Source organism: Sciurus vulgaris (genome assembly GCF_902686455.1).
Source record: "Sciurus vulgaris genome assembly, chromosome: 6".
NCBI classification, from domain to species: domain Eukaryota; kingdom Metazoa; phylum Chordata; class Mammalia; order Rodentia; family Sciuridae; genus Sciurus; species Sciurus vulgaris.
The window spans coordinates 151,341,589-151,358,452 of record NC_136466.1 but is presented as its reverse complement, the minus strand read 5'-3'; the positions used below and the strand labels follow the sequence as shown (position 1 = coordinate 151,358,452).

The 16,864-nt window shown below is 34.1% G+C and overlaps 1 protein-coding gene across 1 annotated transcript in view; it reads right to left on the bottom strand.

Moving 5' to 3' along the window:
• Positions 1 to 16,864, bottom strand: part of LOC306664557 (cadherin-10) — a 171,341-nt gene that overhangs the window by 49,442 nt on the left and 105,035 nt on the right. Inside the window, exon 3 of the mRNA XM_079145500.1 lies at positions 1,962 to 2,256. Within this exon, the coding sequence (XP_079001626.1) occupies positions 1,962 to 2,256 (295 nt within the window). The remainder of the gene's footprint in view (positions 1 to 1,961; positions 2,257 to 16,864) is intronic.

The following is a 16,864-nucleotide window of genomic DNA, read 5'->3' as shown; positions in this document are numbered from 1 at the left end:
ATTATAAATATGGTCACTTCACAAATGCTCAGGTTTGATATTTAAATTCATTTTCATGTAATAGATTTGTGTAAAGGGCATATCTAATCACAAAGGAATAAGTATGTTCTTCCCCCACGATGCACTAATTAACTCTAAAATCATTAACATCTGATCTAGAATATAACTTTATGAATAGATTGAATTCTAAACTTAGAAACAATCTAAGATGATCCTAATTTTCATGAACTACTAAAATCTAATGAAGTTCATGATATGGGCTTTATGGTAAGATGATTGTCCCAAGTCCTTGGGATTTGGTAAGTAAAAATTAAATAATAATCCCAGAACAAATCTTTTGAGAAATTCAGTTTGAAAATTTGCTATTTACATTGTTATAAGTAAACAAAACAAAACATTAGAGTGGTTCCATCAGTTTAAAAAATTCACAAACATTTAAAAAGTGTACATTTGTATTAGATCCAAATGTATATCTCTCTAAAAGTATTACCAGAATTTCTTGGTGCTTTTAATTCTTTGTCATCCTCTATCAAACTTAAAAAAATGACAGTATTAGCATTATTTTCCTACAAATGTATTTATTTTTATTTATATTGAAAAGGGAAACTTCATTTTCTTGAATATTATACTTTTTATGATTTCTGTTTGGTTAGTTTGACAATTCAACCTTGTAATTCTATACCAGTAAATGATTAACTGTGGGTTTTCAACTGGCTTATTTCAATTTGAGATTTATACAAGCAGTTTAAAATATATACATATATATTATATTTTATGTATATACAAACACATATGTGTGGTTATAAGTAATGAGTATCTTAATACATAGTAAATAAATCAGGGGGCTGGGGTTGTGGCTCAGTGGTACAGCACTTGCCTAGCATGTGTGAGGCACTGGGTCCAATTCTCAGCACCACATATAAATAAATGAATTAAAAAAAAAGGTCTATTAATATCTAAAAAATTTTTTTTTAAATAAATAAAAGAAATAAATTAGTAATTGCATTCCATCATTTACAGATAATCTAAACAAAACCTTTTGGTAAATCCTAACTAAAATACATGGGTAAAATTCTACATTGCATCAATAATAATCATTTTTTTTTTTTTTTTTGCCCCCTGTGGTACTGGGATTAAATCCTTGCACATGCTAGCTAAGTGCTCTTCTACAGAGCACTTTATTCTGAGACAGGTTCTCAGTAAGTTGCCCACGCTGGCACCAAGATTAGAATCCTCTTCCTCCACCTCTCCAGTGACTGGCTTTACATGTGTGAACCACTGCACCTGGCACAGTATTCATGACATCATTGGCCACCTATATCTGCAGGGTCTTTACTTCAGGACTCAATTATCCTGGGTTCAAAAAATATTTTTTTAAAGATGTGCATGAGTGGAAATTTTTCCTGTACTACTCTCTATACAATGTGGTATAAATAGTAATTCCATAGCATTTTCATTGCATTAGGTATTATAAATAACAGAAATGATTTAAAAAACATATGTGGATGGGCATTCATTGTATGCAAATACCGTGCAGTTTCATATGAGGGAAATTGAGCGTATAAGAATTGGGGTATCTGCGGGCAGCCCTGAATCAGTCCTTTGTGAAAAGCAAAGGACAACTATAATTACAATATATTTGGGAACAGAATCTTACATAATTGTTATCCAAATCCATGTGTCAAAAAATTTCAATTTTCTATTGAAGATCAATATTTTTTCTTGGTTTTTATTAAAAAGAACTATCTACATACATATATACAGCAAAGATTTACAACTCCACAAGAACCGTGAGATGCTTTAATCTTTTTTCCTGACTTACTTCCTCACTAAAATAATATTAATATGTAACCTTGATAAGGAGTATAAAAGATGATTCTAATTAATTATCTAATTTTTTAAAGCATTTCTTGAAATTTTTCATGTTTTGAATATCTTCATAAAGTTGTAAATGAACTTACCTACAACAGACATTTCAGGAACACTAGCTGTGTAAATTTCTTCTGGAAATGTTGGTTCATTGTCATTGATATCGTGGATTTTAATCACAAATTCAGACTCTGGCTCTACTGGCCGCAGAGTTCTTCTGTTAATCGCTTGTGCACGTAGAGTATAAAAGGCCTTTTCCTCCCTATCAATTCTTCTTGTGGCGTGAATATCACCTGTTTTTTCATCAATAATAAAAAGAGTTCCAGCTCCATCTCCAGATAAAATATATTTGAGTGATCCATCTCCTTTATCTTGGTCTGAATGAAGCTAAGGGAAATAAAAATGAGCATATCCATGATAACGTCTAAAGGTGCAAAATGCTGAAAGAATTCAAAGAAGGTCCTTCAAATTCCATCACTGAATAATGGGGTCAGTAATCGCCGTTCTGGAAATGAGAGTTGAATAGGTTTGATCACACTCATTTATATGCCTTAAGCACTAGGAATAGTCTTTTATGTATCATTGTGATTTTTTTTCTAAATGAGAAAAAGTAATAAAATAAACCAAACGCCTTCTTCCTTTTACTTGGTAAATAACCATTTTCGTGGGCAAATAAATCTGATACAGACAGCAGCCATCAGTCTTGATATGTTGTAATCATAGTTCTCTCATCTTTCACTGTATGGAAAAGTCTTTAACTCTCAGATTTTGCAGGAATTTCACCTTCTACAAATTTATTATTAGTTATTGTACTTCTGTTGGGGAATAAGTAATATTTTAGGATTTGTAGGAGAGACAAAACTGAAAAAGTGTAGTGTCTACTTTAGGAACAACATATATTATTTTTTGGTTCAAACAAAAAACAGTAACTACCTCACAAATGTTTGTAAGTCTCTTAGCAAGAGTTCAGATAGACATTTGCATAAAACATGCAATATATATAAGTCAAATGAAAAATTATTTAATCCTTAGAACTGCAAAAATATAAGAAACTATAAAATAAAATATGTTCTAGCCTATTACCTTGTCAAATCTATCTTCTTAAAATCCTTAAAGGACAAGACAATGCAGGGCAAGTCTTTTTCTTACTCCCTGTCCTGTGTCCAAACACGGACACACTAAACCTTTCAGAATTAATTCATCGCATCGAAGAACTTTGCATGTGTCCACATGGACATCTCAGTCCAGTGCACACGCCATCACAGTGAGTAGAAATGCTAACCCAGGGGTCAGTGTGTTATGGGAAAGTTCCATGTATTCTGTTTTTCAACAGATGCCCACCCATAAGGTCAGCACGTGGGACTTAGGGATGCAGGTACCCGTGAGTGAATTTAGTCTTTGGGAGGAGACCTGGAGAGAAGATGCCCCTAGGACCTGAAGGAGGCTCACAAATGTTCGAGCAGGCAGTAATGTGTCCCTAGTGCTTTTGGATATTATAGAAAGGGGCAGGGGTTATTGATAGGCATATCTCTTGCCTACCATTGTACTTGTGTTCTTAAGGCAGGAAGATGCCATAGGAAGGATGGAGTTGGCTTTGAAAAACACAGGATTCTATTTTTCTTCAGTTGTAATACTAAACCAATAAACTATTTTATGTTAGGATAAGAGTTTTATTATTTGTAACAAAATACTACAGTTCAAATTTTTACTATTTATGTTAAGAAGTATTTAATAAATTGCATATTTTTAAAATTTCTCATGAAAGTTATCACTGTCAACAATAGCAGTTTAATTCTTAATGATTATCAGTAATTTGCATTTATCTATCAACTCTGGAAAAATATCTATTTCTCTTATTTCAGAAGAGATAACTCATTATTACAAATATAATGCATGGAAGAAAACCCAAAATGCTTCCACTTTAGACAAAAAGATACAGAAGTCAGAGAACAAAATTTTAAATACATTTTTAGCTTTTCATAAACAGTTAAGTAGGAGTGGAAAACTCAGGAAATATCTACTTTTAACTGAAAAGCTCTCAGAAGTAACATATGATTGTGTTGTCCAGGGAACCACTCTCAAAAAGTCACAAGATTGATGCTTTTTAGTAATTGAAAATGCACATAGTTGCTGGGAAACTTTCCAATTATATGCATGTGCAACACAGTGGCAATTTTCCAAATGGCAGATCTAAGCATTGCATATTTCTTTTTCTGTCAGGGAATCAAAATAATTCAAGAAAGGAGCATTGGTAATATCAATCATTTGAACAGATAACTTTATGGTTTGCAGTAGATAGTTCTGATGTTTATTTTTATTCATTCATTAATTTTAATTGAGAAATATTTGTTTATTATCAGAATGGTCAGGTACATCTAAAAGCAAATCAATAATTTCATTCTAGTTCAATGAAAGATTCAAGCAAAGTGTTTAATGGATATTCACAGGATAGTCACTAAACTAGCCTATAGGAATAGTGGAGGATTTGTTAAGTATACAATACCCAAACTACCCAATAAAGAACAAGCAGAGTTTTGAACTGGGCACAATTTTTACATTTTACAAGTTTTACATCTTAGAACAGTGGATGAATATAGAACATAGATTTTGGTAGAGAAGGATATAAAGCAAGATGGAGATCATTAAAATCAGTTCAACTCTTCTAATCAGTTTAACATGTTAAAAAACTGCTCATACGGTAAGATTAATTTTTATAATCCTGAATTTCAGGATATAAATCACAGCAGGATTTTTACCTTCACTTATACTACAGAGAGTGAAAAATAGATCTTGTAATTCGATCACATACTGTGCGAGTTTCTGTTGGATTAGAAAATTGTAAATGGTAGCAGGGAATCAAAGAGATGCGTATTATAAGTCAGACTGTGACATTAAAAATTGGGAAATGAAAGATTGTCTACTTTCTCAAACATTAATATAATTAGGAGAAACAAATAGTTACTTATAATTGTAACTACTTTACTCTTCCCTATGTATTTATGTTTTGTTGTTAAGAAGCTAGATTTATAATAAATTCTCTGAACTATTAGATCTTGAAATAATGACAATTTGCATTTAAGGAAAACTTTGCTTACAGAGGGGCCCAAGTAAACTCTAATACACAAGTTAAGAGTAAATCAAGAAGCTGGATGTAGTGGTGCACGGCTGTAATCCCAGCTACTGGGGAGGTCAAGGCAGGAAGATTTGCAATTTGAGGCTACATTCATCGATTCAGCTAGACCCTGTCTCAAAAAAAATTTTTTTTAAAGCGCTGGGAATGTACATCAGTGGAAGAGTGTCTCTGTATTAAATTTCCAGTACCACCAAAAAAGAAAAGGAAAAAAAAAAGAAAACAAGGATTTGGGCGGAAGGTTTAGCTCAGTGGTAGAGCACTTGCTTGGAAGGTGTATGGCACTGGACTTGATCCTCACCACCACATAAAAATAAAATAAAATAAAGGTATTGAGTCCATCTACAACTAAAAACATTTAAAGAAAACAGAAATCAAGGATTAAAATGACCATATTTACAGTCTTGTATTAGATTATATTTAATGAAAGAATGATTTCAAAAAATTGAGAAATGGATACATAAAAAACTAAGACTGACCTCTGCTACTAAACTAGTCAGAGAGATGCATTTCTATACTCCCAAGGTTTGAGGAAATGCCTCTTCTCAAGGATGAATCCCATGGGTTGCAAAAGGCAACTTTTTGCATGTGGACTAGTTGCTGATGCTTTCCTAGCAGCTGCAGGAAGAGGAAAATGGGCAGTTCTCCCCTATTCTTTTACCTGTCTCCTTAGTTTTTCATTCGTCTTTTCTGAGCATACACTCTCCACACATGCCTTGGCATCATCTCCTTCCTTCATTCCTTGTATGTGTGATTCACTTTAATTTCCCATTCTACCTCAGTTACTAAACTCAGACAACAGTTAGTTCTTATAATTATAACCTTATTACTCTTCCCCCCCCCTTTTTTTTTTGGATATTAGGTCTCAATGCTTGAATTTATTGAACATTTAATTGAATAAGATCACTTATTTTTGTTGCCGAGAAGTGGCATCAATGGATCATGTGTCAAAAAACTTAGAGCATCTACTTTTAGAAAAAGAACTTTTAAAAGAACTTGTGCTATTTTATTATATGAGGCTAAGTTTTCCTTAAACATGGAAAAAAATATTAGATTATTGTGGCTTTAGTTTCTTAGTAACACCTGTTTTCCGGTGTGAAACATTTGTGCCACAAATCTTTAAGAAGAATTTTATGTTAATACTGACCTTTTCTTTCCTTGAGGAAAGCCTATTAAAAATTCACGACCTGCTGTGTTCCTTGTAAATTCACAAGCAGATAAAGGACATGGCAAGATACGTGACAACTAATGAAAATAGAACAACTGGTACTGTACTGCATATTTAAAAGTCATTTTCCTATTCCTTAACTTTACTCAGATATGTTTAATTATAACATCATTATGTTTGTTTATATTGAGTATCTGTAATACTTAAAAATAAGCAATCCATTAATAATGAAGAATTAGTTGAAATATAAATGATTAATAAATGCCTGGTGATTTGAAATGTGGTACATTTCTGATATTTTTATAACATTTCTTATTATGAAGCAGACATTTTGGGATATTTGCAAAATATAAAGTTTGTAAGCTAAGAGGAATTCTGTTGATGGCACAGTTTAGGAACCAGAGTCAATCAATTGTTTATTGCACAGAAGTTAAATTGAGCGCCCTTCAGGATAGGTCCATGTTGCTGGACCCTCGTTTCACTGTGTCCAGTCTACTAGAATTAAGCTCCACAGACACATAGTTTCTGTACAAGAGAAACTTACATTCACAGGTCTGGAGGTTGAAAGTCCAAGACAAATGCGTCAGCAAATTCAGGGTCTGGTGATGACCCACTGTGATACATAGACGATGTCTTCTGGCCGTGCCCTCACATGACAGAAGGGACAAGGGGTCTGCCTGGGGCCTCTTTTATAAGGGCATTCTTGAAGGTTTCTCCACCTGCACGTCCTAACCACCTCCCAAAGGCCCGCCACCTCATATCATCACCTTGGAGGTTAGGGATTCAAAATGTGAATTTAGGGTAAAACAAATATTCAGACCTTAGCAAGTCTTTGATATCAGTTCATTTAAAAAATTTTTCCAGTCACTCATAAAATATGGAAATCTTACAAAAATAATAAAAGCATCTATCTTCAGAGTATGTGGAATTTAATCTGTTACCACAAGAACAAAAGAATAGGAGGCTGTAAGCAACCTAGTTAGACCTTGTCTCCACCCTGTCTCAAAATAAAAGGGGCTAGGGATGTGGTTCAGTGGTTAAGTGCCCTTGGTTTCAATCTCTAGTTAAAAAATGAAAGAAAGAAAAGAAACATCAGTACTGCTAGAAAGAGTCAGATGAGTGGTTCTGAGAAACTTCTTATATTGTTTATGTTGTGAAATTCTTTCTGATTCAGAATATTAATGCCATTTTAGATATTAGTAATTGTAGGTATGTGGCTCCAGTTCCCAAACTGAAAAATGCTTGTACAGATAATTAGAATCATATTTGTAATGGTTAAACTAATTCTTTGGAAGATGAATTTTGATGAAAGAATCAAGAGAACTCTACCACACACTCTCTGAATTTAAAAATTTGTTTATTTTTAATGTTCATTATTATAAAAATATCAGAAATTGTTGAATAGAATTTGACATACAATGATCATTTTATGCTTGATTTTCCTTTAAATAGTTCAGACATTTTATAGTTGTTGAAAATAAATCAAGAATGTGGCAGATATCCTATGTTATTCTGGTGGCATCACATTAGCATACGGCTCTAATTGCTTCAGTGAATTACATCTTATCTAATGAAAAATAAGGCATTGACAAGAATAAACAAATTTGCATTAAAAAAATACCAGTGAAGGTAGCCTAGCATTAATGCACATTAATGCCAGCAAACACAATCTGGTCAGAAATAAATAAGTAGTTATTCATGTTGTTTGGGCTTGGAAGTAATAAATGGGACAAGGGTGGTTGGTCTTGTGATTATGAGCTCCTGTTGGTGACTCCAATCTGGATGGTCATGGTGGTTTGGGACTCTCTCTGAAGACATTAAGAATTCCTCAAGACCCTTGAGACCAGGTTTCTTATCAGTGAGTGCTATAAAATCCTAGAAGGCATCACCTTTGAGAAAACTAGTAAACCAGCAGGGGCGATGGCACGTGCTTGTGATCCCAGCAACTTGGGAGGCTAAGGGAGGAGTATCAAAACTTCAAGGTCAGCCTTAGCAACTTAGCAAGGCCCTAAGCAACATAGTAAGACCCTCTCTCAAAATAAAAAAATTGAAAGGGCTGGAATGTGGCTCAGTGGTTAAATGTTCCTGAGTTAAATCCCCAGTATCAAAGAAAAGAAAATTATTTTAGTTAACTCACATCTTGAAGAGGCTCAGTTAAGGGATATTCTTTTTCTAAGTGCTGAAAGACACCAAGACTGAGAAATGCTTGTACAGAAAATTAGAATCATATTTGTAATGGCTAAACTAGTTCTCTGGAAGATGAATTTTGATGAAAGAATCAAGAGAACTCTATCATACATTCTCTGAATTTAAAAATTTCTGTTTATTTTTCATGTTATTATTATAAAAATATCAGAAATTGTTGAATAGAGTATCCTTCTTCTTACAGTTTTAAAAATGGGTGAAATAAGAAAACTATTCCCTTATAGCCTGAAAATTCAGGTAAGCATAGAGATACCTTATTTTCCCACAGTTTAGTGAAGTGTTAACCATTGTGGATTTACTATACATACATTTTTTATATTTAAGTATATGTATAGATATAGAATATCTATATATATGTATATATAAATATTTACAATACATGTTATGTATATCATGTTTAACCTATATATTATATATATAGAATACATATGTATTATAAATATATATTTCTAGATTTTTTTTTTTTTTTGCACTGAGGATTTCAGCAGAGGCACTTTACCACTGAGTTACATGCCCAGTCTTTTTTACTTTCCCTGATTTTGAGACAGGTCTCACTAAGTTATCCAGGTCCTCACTAAGTTGCTGAGGCTGTCCTGAAAACTGGGATCCTCCTCTTTCAGTCTCCTCTCATGTCACTGGGATTACAGGTGTGCACAACCATGCCAGGCTTCATTTTTTTTTTTTAATCAATTATGTGAAAAGAGATTAAAGAGTAATTCGTAAAAGAAGACCATGCCAATTCTATGGGTTATGAAAGCAACTGAGAATTTTTCTGTCTATCTTTTCACCAAGAAACTCATGATAACAGAAGCTACGAAAGGTAAGTGAGGGCTAGGAATGGATACTCTTGGGAGGAGTTTATTTAAATATTTCTTGAACTGGAAGGTATTACACTAAATTGAAGATAACAATGGAAATTCTGTGAATGGTACTTTATGACTTTAAGAGTTTTGGAGATTCGAAGGGGTTGCTACAGCCCATAGAGGTCTTTATCTAGGGAGGGGAACTATAAAGAGGGGTTTGGATGCTTACATTCATATTTTAAACAATCATTGAAATGAGAATTGTTTTAAAAAGCAATAAAGGCTATTGTAGGAAAAATTAATTATCTGTATGTGGTGTGTGTGTAAAATATAAAAACAATACTGAATGCAGTATGCATCAGTGCTCAGATCCTCTGAAATATAACCATAGGCCACTACATCAAAGAAGGAAAAACTTATTCTAGGTTCTTTCTGCATTTTCCTAATCAAAAAATAGAGAGATCAAGATAAGAGGCTGTCATCAAGAAGCAGGCTACTTCTCTCTTGCTGAGACATCTGTTCCTTTATCAGATAGGAAAACAAGCTCCCCAGAACTACTAGACATCATGCCTCCATAACGTCTCCATTTACCCACTGTCTAAATTCTTACTCGGCCTTCAAGGTCGTAATTGTGATCCTACACAAACTGATTTTTAGAGGACATTTTAAAATTGTATTGATCTCTTTCCTTTTGGCCTGAATTATGATTTTTATTAATACGTGTGTGTGTGTGTGTATATACACATATATATGAATTCTTCATATTTTATACATATATAAATTATGTGTATACATGTATATTGTTATGATTTGGTTATGAAGTATCCCCTAAAAGCTCACATGTGAGACAATGCAAGAAGGTTTAGAGGAGAAATGATTGAGTTGTGAAAGTTTTAACCCAATCAATGAGTTGATCACCTGATTGATTAATTGAGAGGTAACTGAAGTCATAGAGTTTGGCTAGAGGAGATGGGAATTGGCTTTGGTGTATACATTTGTATCCGGCAAGTGAATAACTCTCTGTTCCTGCTTCCTGATCACCATGTGAGCTGCTTGTCTCTGCCACGCTCTTTCACCATGATGTTCTGCTTCACCTCCAACACTGAGGAATGGCGCCAGCCTTCTGTGGTCTAAGATCTCTGAAACTATGAGCCCTTAAATAAACTTTTCTTCCATAAAATTGTTCTGGTCAGATCTTTTAGTCATAGTAGCAAAAAAGCTGACTAAAATATGTGTATATAAACATATGCATAGACTTTCAAAACACATGCGACAATTTTGAAATATTATTTCTGTAAGTCATCCTGAAAGAAAACATAGGTTTATTTTTAGGACAGGACCACGCCTTCTATTCTTTTGGACTCTGAATAATTACAGTATACTGTACACCATTACTTATTACTAGAAGGAAACAAACATTGCAGTCGAATGCCACGCAATTTTTTTTTTTTTTTTTTTAACTATGAAGGCCCATTTTGTGTGGGGTTTCTTTGTTTGTTTTTGTTGTACTTGGGATTAAACTCTGAACTTTACCACTGAATTTTATCTCCAGTCCTTTTATTTTTTATTTTGAAGCAGAGTCTCACTAGGTTGCTTAGGATCTTGCTAAATGGCTGAGGCTGGCCTTGAACTTGTGATTCTCCTGCCTCAGGCTCCTTTGCCACTGGAATTAGAAGTGTGCCCCCACTACACCTGCCCAATTTGTGCTATTTCTTGAAAATCTTGATATTTTGAATAAAGTGGAAAAGTTAAGATTACACAATGAAAAGTGGGGATCAACAACTGCTTTACTCCAAAAGTGGACATACACATTAAGAAAATCTTATTCTTCATATTGAAGAATATTGAGGTTATAAATTAGACTGAAGTCCAAATCAATGATGAATATAGATCAATGAAAATATAATAGATATGTGAATTACCAGGAAACACATTTAACTGTAGTAGGAATAAGAATGCAAATCTAAATTTTCTCTGAAACTCTTGGGGCATCATGCACATCTGTAATTTTTCTTAAGAGTAGCATTACTCAGGTTAGTAATAACGGACTCACTTTCCCATGGCACCATGTGCAATAGTCAGATAGATTAAAATAGCAATCATATTGCCATAGCCCCATCATAGTACAAAGAAAGAACTGGAACCTAAGCAGGGAGAACTGTGCAGAGGAGACTTCATTCATTAGTGACTGGCACCAGCCCTCCCTGGGAAAATTGGCCATTCTTGCTGTAGGTTTGAAGGTGAGGACCTGTGGTTGACCTGAGTAGGGGGAATTTCTGGGGATGAGAGACCCAGAGCTCACACCGTACCAGAGGACAAACACTGGTGAAGCGAGGGACTTCAAATGCGTTACCATTCCTTCCCAAAAGATTTAAGATTTGTTGAATTATGAGCCTGGAGGGAGGCTTAAGGATCAGGCTGAAAGCTTCTGAAACCAGAACACAACTGACCACTTTGCTAGAGACTAATGGATCTTAGGTTCAAAACAAAACAAAACAAGCAAAATAGTAGGGAATAGGTAAAAGCAGAGAGCTCTCCAAGGAATGGTAAATTGAACCTGAGGATTTATGTGCTTTTCATCTTTTCATCTAGAGGTGTTCAACAATCTCAATGCTTCATGGCATTTAAAAATGTACTTGGTCCCTTGGCACATGTGCACTGCCAGGAAGAGAAAGCAGGAGATACATTACTCTTCATGTAAAACTGAAATGACAAAACAGACAGCCAGCCTCCTTCTGGAGAATTTGTTAATTGTTGATGCAGCATAAACCAAGAGACAATGAGACAGAGACAGAGAGAGAGAGAGAGAGAGAGAAAGGAATTGGTTCCTGTAAGTGTGGGGACAGGCAAGTCTGAGATCTGTAAGAAAGGATGGAGTTTTTTAAATTCCAGTAAGAGATGATATTGAATCTTAAGTCAGAAATCCACAGGATAGGGTAAGAGGGTAGAAACTCAAGCGGCACTTCTGTTAGAATTTTGAGCAGAAGTCTTCTTTGGGATCCCTCTGTCTTTGATTTTAAGATCTTACACTGATTGGATGAGGCCCAGCCACATAATGGAGGTTAATCTTTTTTTTTTTTTTTTTTTTTTTTAGTGCTGGGGATCGAACCCAGGGTCTTGTGCTTGCAAGGCAAGCACTCTACCAAGCTATCTCCCGAGCCCTAGGTTGATCTTTATGTAAAGTTTACTTGTAAAAACATTAATCCTATTGAAAAATATATTTACAGCAATATCAAGACTAATATTTGACCACCACACAATTGGGCACCATATCTTCATCAAGTTTTCACATAAAATTAATGATCACAGGTGATAAGCAAGTAAACTGAGAAAAGGAAGCCTTTCTAGCAATAGAACTAACACTTGCCCTAAACCAAGTGAATCATTTCCATTCTCCCCACAAACTGTGGCTCTCCAATTCAGTAAAATGTGATTATCAAGCCACTTGTTCAAACTAAAATCCTAGGAGTTTGACTCTTCCCCTGTGCTCTACCCATTTATTCCATAAGCAAATCCTTTATGGCTTCCAGATGTATCTTTGATTGCATCTCATAATATCCACTGTTGCTATTTGAATGCCAGTCACCGTAATATGCCACTGAAGCTTGTAGCTGGTCCCTCTGATTCTGTTTTGATCCTTCTAGGGTTACTCTTTAACCCCAACCAGAGAGACCATCTTTCAATATAAAACAGTGCATTCTACTACTCTGCTCAAAACCCATCCATGGCTTCCCAGCATATTTACAACATTATCTAAAACCCACAGCTTAATCTATAATTAATTATAATTAATTTGTTATAATTAATCCATAATGATGTAGCCTCTGCCTGTCACTTTGACTTCCTATGATTCATATTCCCTTCAACCAATTAAACCCATACTGGCCTGTGTCTTAAACATGCCCTTGCTATTTTTATGAATGAGATCACTCCTTCACTTATTTTTTTGTACAATATTCAATTTTCCTCTATTGTGCATTCATATCTTTATTCCCTCTCTGTTCCTCTTGATCTGCTTGACATATTCTTCTCTATTTTTAAGGGATTCTTTATATATTCTGATTTAACAATTTATAGTTATGGCATTAGAAATGACTTCTTCAAGTTTGAGACTTTTATTTTAACATCGATAATAGTTTCCTTTGTCCTAGTGAAATGTTTAATTTTAATACAGTCAAAAGTATCAATCATTCATTCTATGATTATTCTTCTTTATATCTCTTTAAAGAAATATTTTCCTAACTCAAAAATCATACATATTGTCATATAATTCCCTCTTTTAATATTTTATAAGTTTTCCCTTTGACATTGGATTCACTTTTACCATCTGAGTGTGTGTGTTTGTGTGTGTGCACTTGTACTTAGTATGCTGCACATACCACAAAAAACTATTTGTTTTTCTAATCAGTATTCAAAAACATTTTTCTTAAGCCATTAATTTTTAATTGTAACTAGATCATCAATGTATTTTGTACCCAGTTGCAGTTCTAGATCCTTCCGTTCTGCTCCATTTGTTCATTGGTACTGCCATGATTTGAATATGCTCCCCAGCACCACTCCAGTAAGCATTTGTTAAGAGTTGAGAGTTGAATCACCAATGCAGCCTTGGGACTAATGAGGGCAGATTAGGACATCAGAGCTCTGCCCTTGTGAGCAAGTTAATGCCATTGTCACCAGGAGTGGCTTCTTTATTAGGGAAATAGGTTTATATAAAAGGACAAGTTTGGTACACTCTTGCTCTCTCATCCTCTTACCTTCCACCATGAGCTAATGCAGCAAAATTGTACTTGTTAGACGCCAACATTTTGATACTAACCCATGGAATTCTTCAGATATATGAGAAATATTTTTTCCTTACTCAGTTTCTGGAATTTTGACAAAGCAGCACAAAACAAACTAAATTATGACAGGCATGATTATTGCCTTAAAAACACTCTCAATTTATTACAATAATTATTGATATTTGTTCAAATAAATACCAATTACTATCTTTTTTTTTTTAAATGTCTTGGCATTCATGGTCTTTACCATATAGATTTTTAAATTAGTATGTTATTTTCTGTTCAAAAAGCAAAACGATCACTGTAGAACAGAATCCTTGCTTACAATTTGAAAAGATTGCAATTAATTTACAGATTAAATTCTGGAGAATATCATTTTGAATATATGGACACTCCCTAACTCTTTAGCTCACTTTTACCACCTGAATTTGTGAGGCTCCATTAGTTCTGTAGAACTGTGCTAATATGAGTAGAAACTTTTCACATAGTCTTTTTATTAATTACGGTCCCTTCTAGTGTGCAAAACAATCATGCTAGTGAATTGAAGAAAAATCATAAAATATGTATATTAACATCAATATAATTAAGAAAATAAATACTTCCCAAAAAACACTGTTAAACAATTTCTTGAGTTTTTCTTACAATCTCACAGAAATACCTTTAGAAATTCTTTTGTTTATTATCATATCATTAATCATCCCGCTTCATATTAGTGTTGATATTATATTATACTGACATTAACCTTTGTTTTTTAGTATAACTATAGTTGACTCAAATACATAGAGATGATTCAGATTCTATTACTCTATTCCCACAATGATTAATTTTCCCTTCCAACACAATATCTTAATCACTAATATTACTTTCCTCTATTTTCATAACTACTAATTCTCTCAATTCTTAGTTTTCTGTGTTCTTTTTTTATTAACTTTTAAACTCAATCACAGGTTCTTCCATAACTGCCTACATTATTTTCCTAGACTTGAGGCTAACCAGGTTTCATATTTCTGGAGACAAATCCCTCAGAGCCTCATGATCCAAAAGGGACTTTGTGAGATTCGAATTGTGTTCATCTCTGACACCCCGTGTTAGCTCTTGGGCAGTGTCTTGTGTCTTTTCAACTCCAGTATGTTATACTCTTATTTTTGTTTGCTTATTTGATTTTGATGTGACAGATACCGGGCATATGTGTACTCATTCTCTTGGGAAGAAAAGTGAAGACTAGATATTTTTTTTTTCTTGAGAATTAAATGAACAACTTCATTATCTTCATTCATATTACAGTTAAAAAACGCTTGGGGCTGGGGTTGTGGCTCAGCAGCAGAGCAGTTGCCTAGCACACATGAGGCACTGGGTTCAATCCTCAGCACCACAGAAAAATAAAAAATAAATAAAATGTCCACCTTTAAAAAAAAGATAGTCATTCTGATTTCTGATCTTTGTATAAAACTCATGGATTTATTTTCTTCTACGAGTTTGCAGAAATTTTTGTTTGTCCAGATTTCTGAAAATTTTTGGTATTAAGATTGCAAGATGCTTACCACGTCCTTTCAGTCTGCAACCTCATACCATTGAGTTCTGGGTCATTCTAGTAATATTTTAATCAGTGCCTCTCTCCTCCATTTTCACATTCAGTCTTCTGGATACCCTTTTTATTCAGATATCAATCCTCACCATTTTTTCTTTAATCCCATTATCCCTTAGCTTCTATTTTTCTCTTTGTCTTCATGTTTTACTTCCTTGTTTGTGTTTCTTACATTTCTCTATGCTATATATTGAGATTTTTATTTCCAATTATCTATGATAATTCATTTTTAATTACATATATGTATATATTTATATATACACACACACACACACACACACAGTATTTTCCATAGAAGGATGCAACAATCTTTTCCATCCTATACCCTCTTTTAATAACATGTCACTCCCTAATCAAGAGGAAGAATTTGATATCCTTTCTATTGATTCCACATCAAGAGTATAATTCCTCTCTCTCTGAATTATAATGAACAGAATGTATCAAAGGTGGTGCTGCAAGACTTTTCATGCTGAATGAGAACTGGATTTCTTGCACTATTGCACTGAGGAGTTATTATGTGATCAGATGAGTTGCTCTGAGGCTGTCTGCTGTGAGGAGAACCAACCAACTCTTCGTGATTCTCACAGGGAGTGAGAGCAAGAAGGAGAGGGAGAGCCAGAAAGAAAAGGAGCCCTCAGGTACTCCAGCTCCTCAGTCAACATTTGAGAAATTTCATGAGAAACTCATCTGGAAGCACTCAGCCAAGTTCTTCCTGGTGCCCTGAGCCATAGGCATCATGAAAGCTATTAAAATGACTGCTATTACTCGAAATCATTGCATTTAGTGGAGTTAGGCAACAAATACACATACACACTTACATTGAATATTTCCAAACCTGTGGAATCTAATTTTTTATTTTTTTCTTTGCTTATTCTCTAATTCCTTCAAATTATTTTTCTCCCTATTTTTTTCATTTCTTTGACTTTTTTTAGCAACGGTTTTCCTCAGAAATATTTGGTTGCAAATTTCATCAAGATATACAATGTAATGTTCTAAATATTATCTCACAAAATTTTAGAAATTGCAGTAATTTATTCATGTACCCAATTTTTCTGTTGAAAAAAATCTAGTTAAAATATGATTTTTGTGGGGCACACCTGTAATCCCAGGGGCTTGGGAGGCTGAGGTAGGAGCATCATGAGTTCAGAGCCAGCTTCAGCAAAAAAGCAAGGTGCTAAGCTAAGAAACTCAGTGAGACCCTGTCTCTAAATAAAATACAAAATAGGACTGGGGATGGTGTTCAGTAATTGAGTGCCCCTGAGTTCAACTCCTGGTGCCCCCCCCTCAAATTTTATATTTATATATATATATATATATATATAT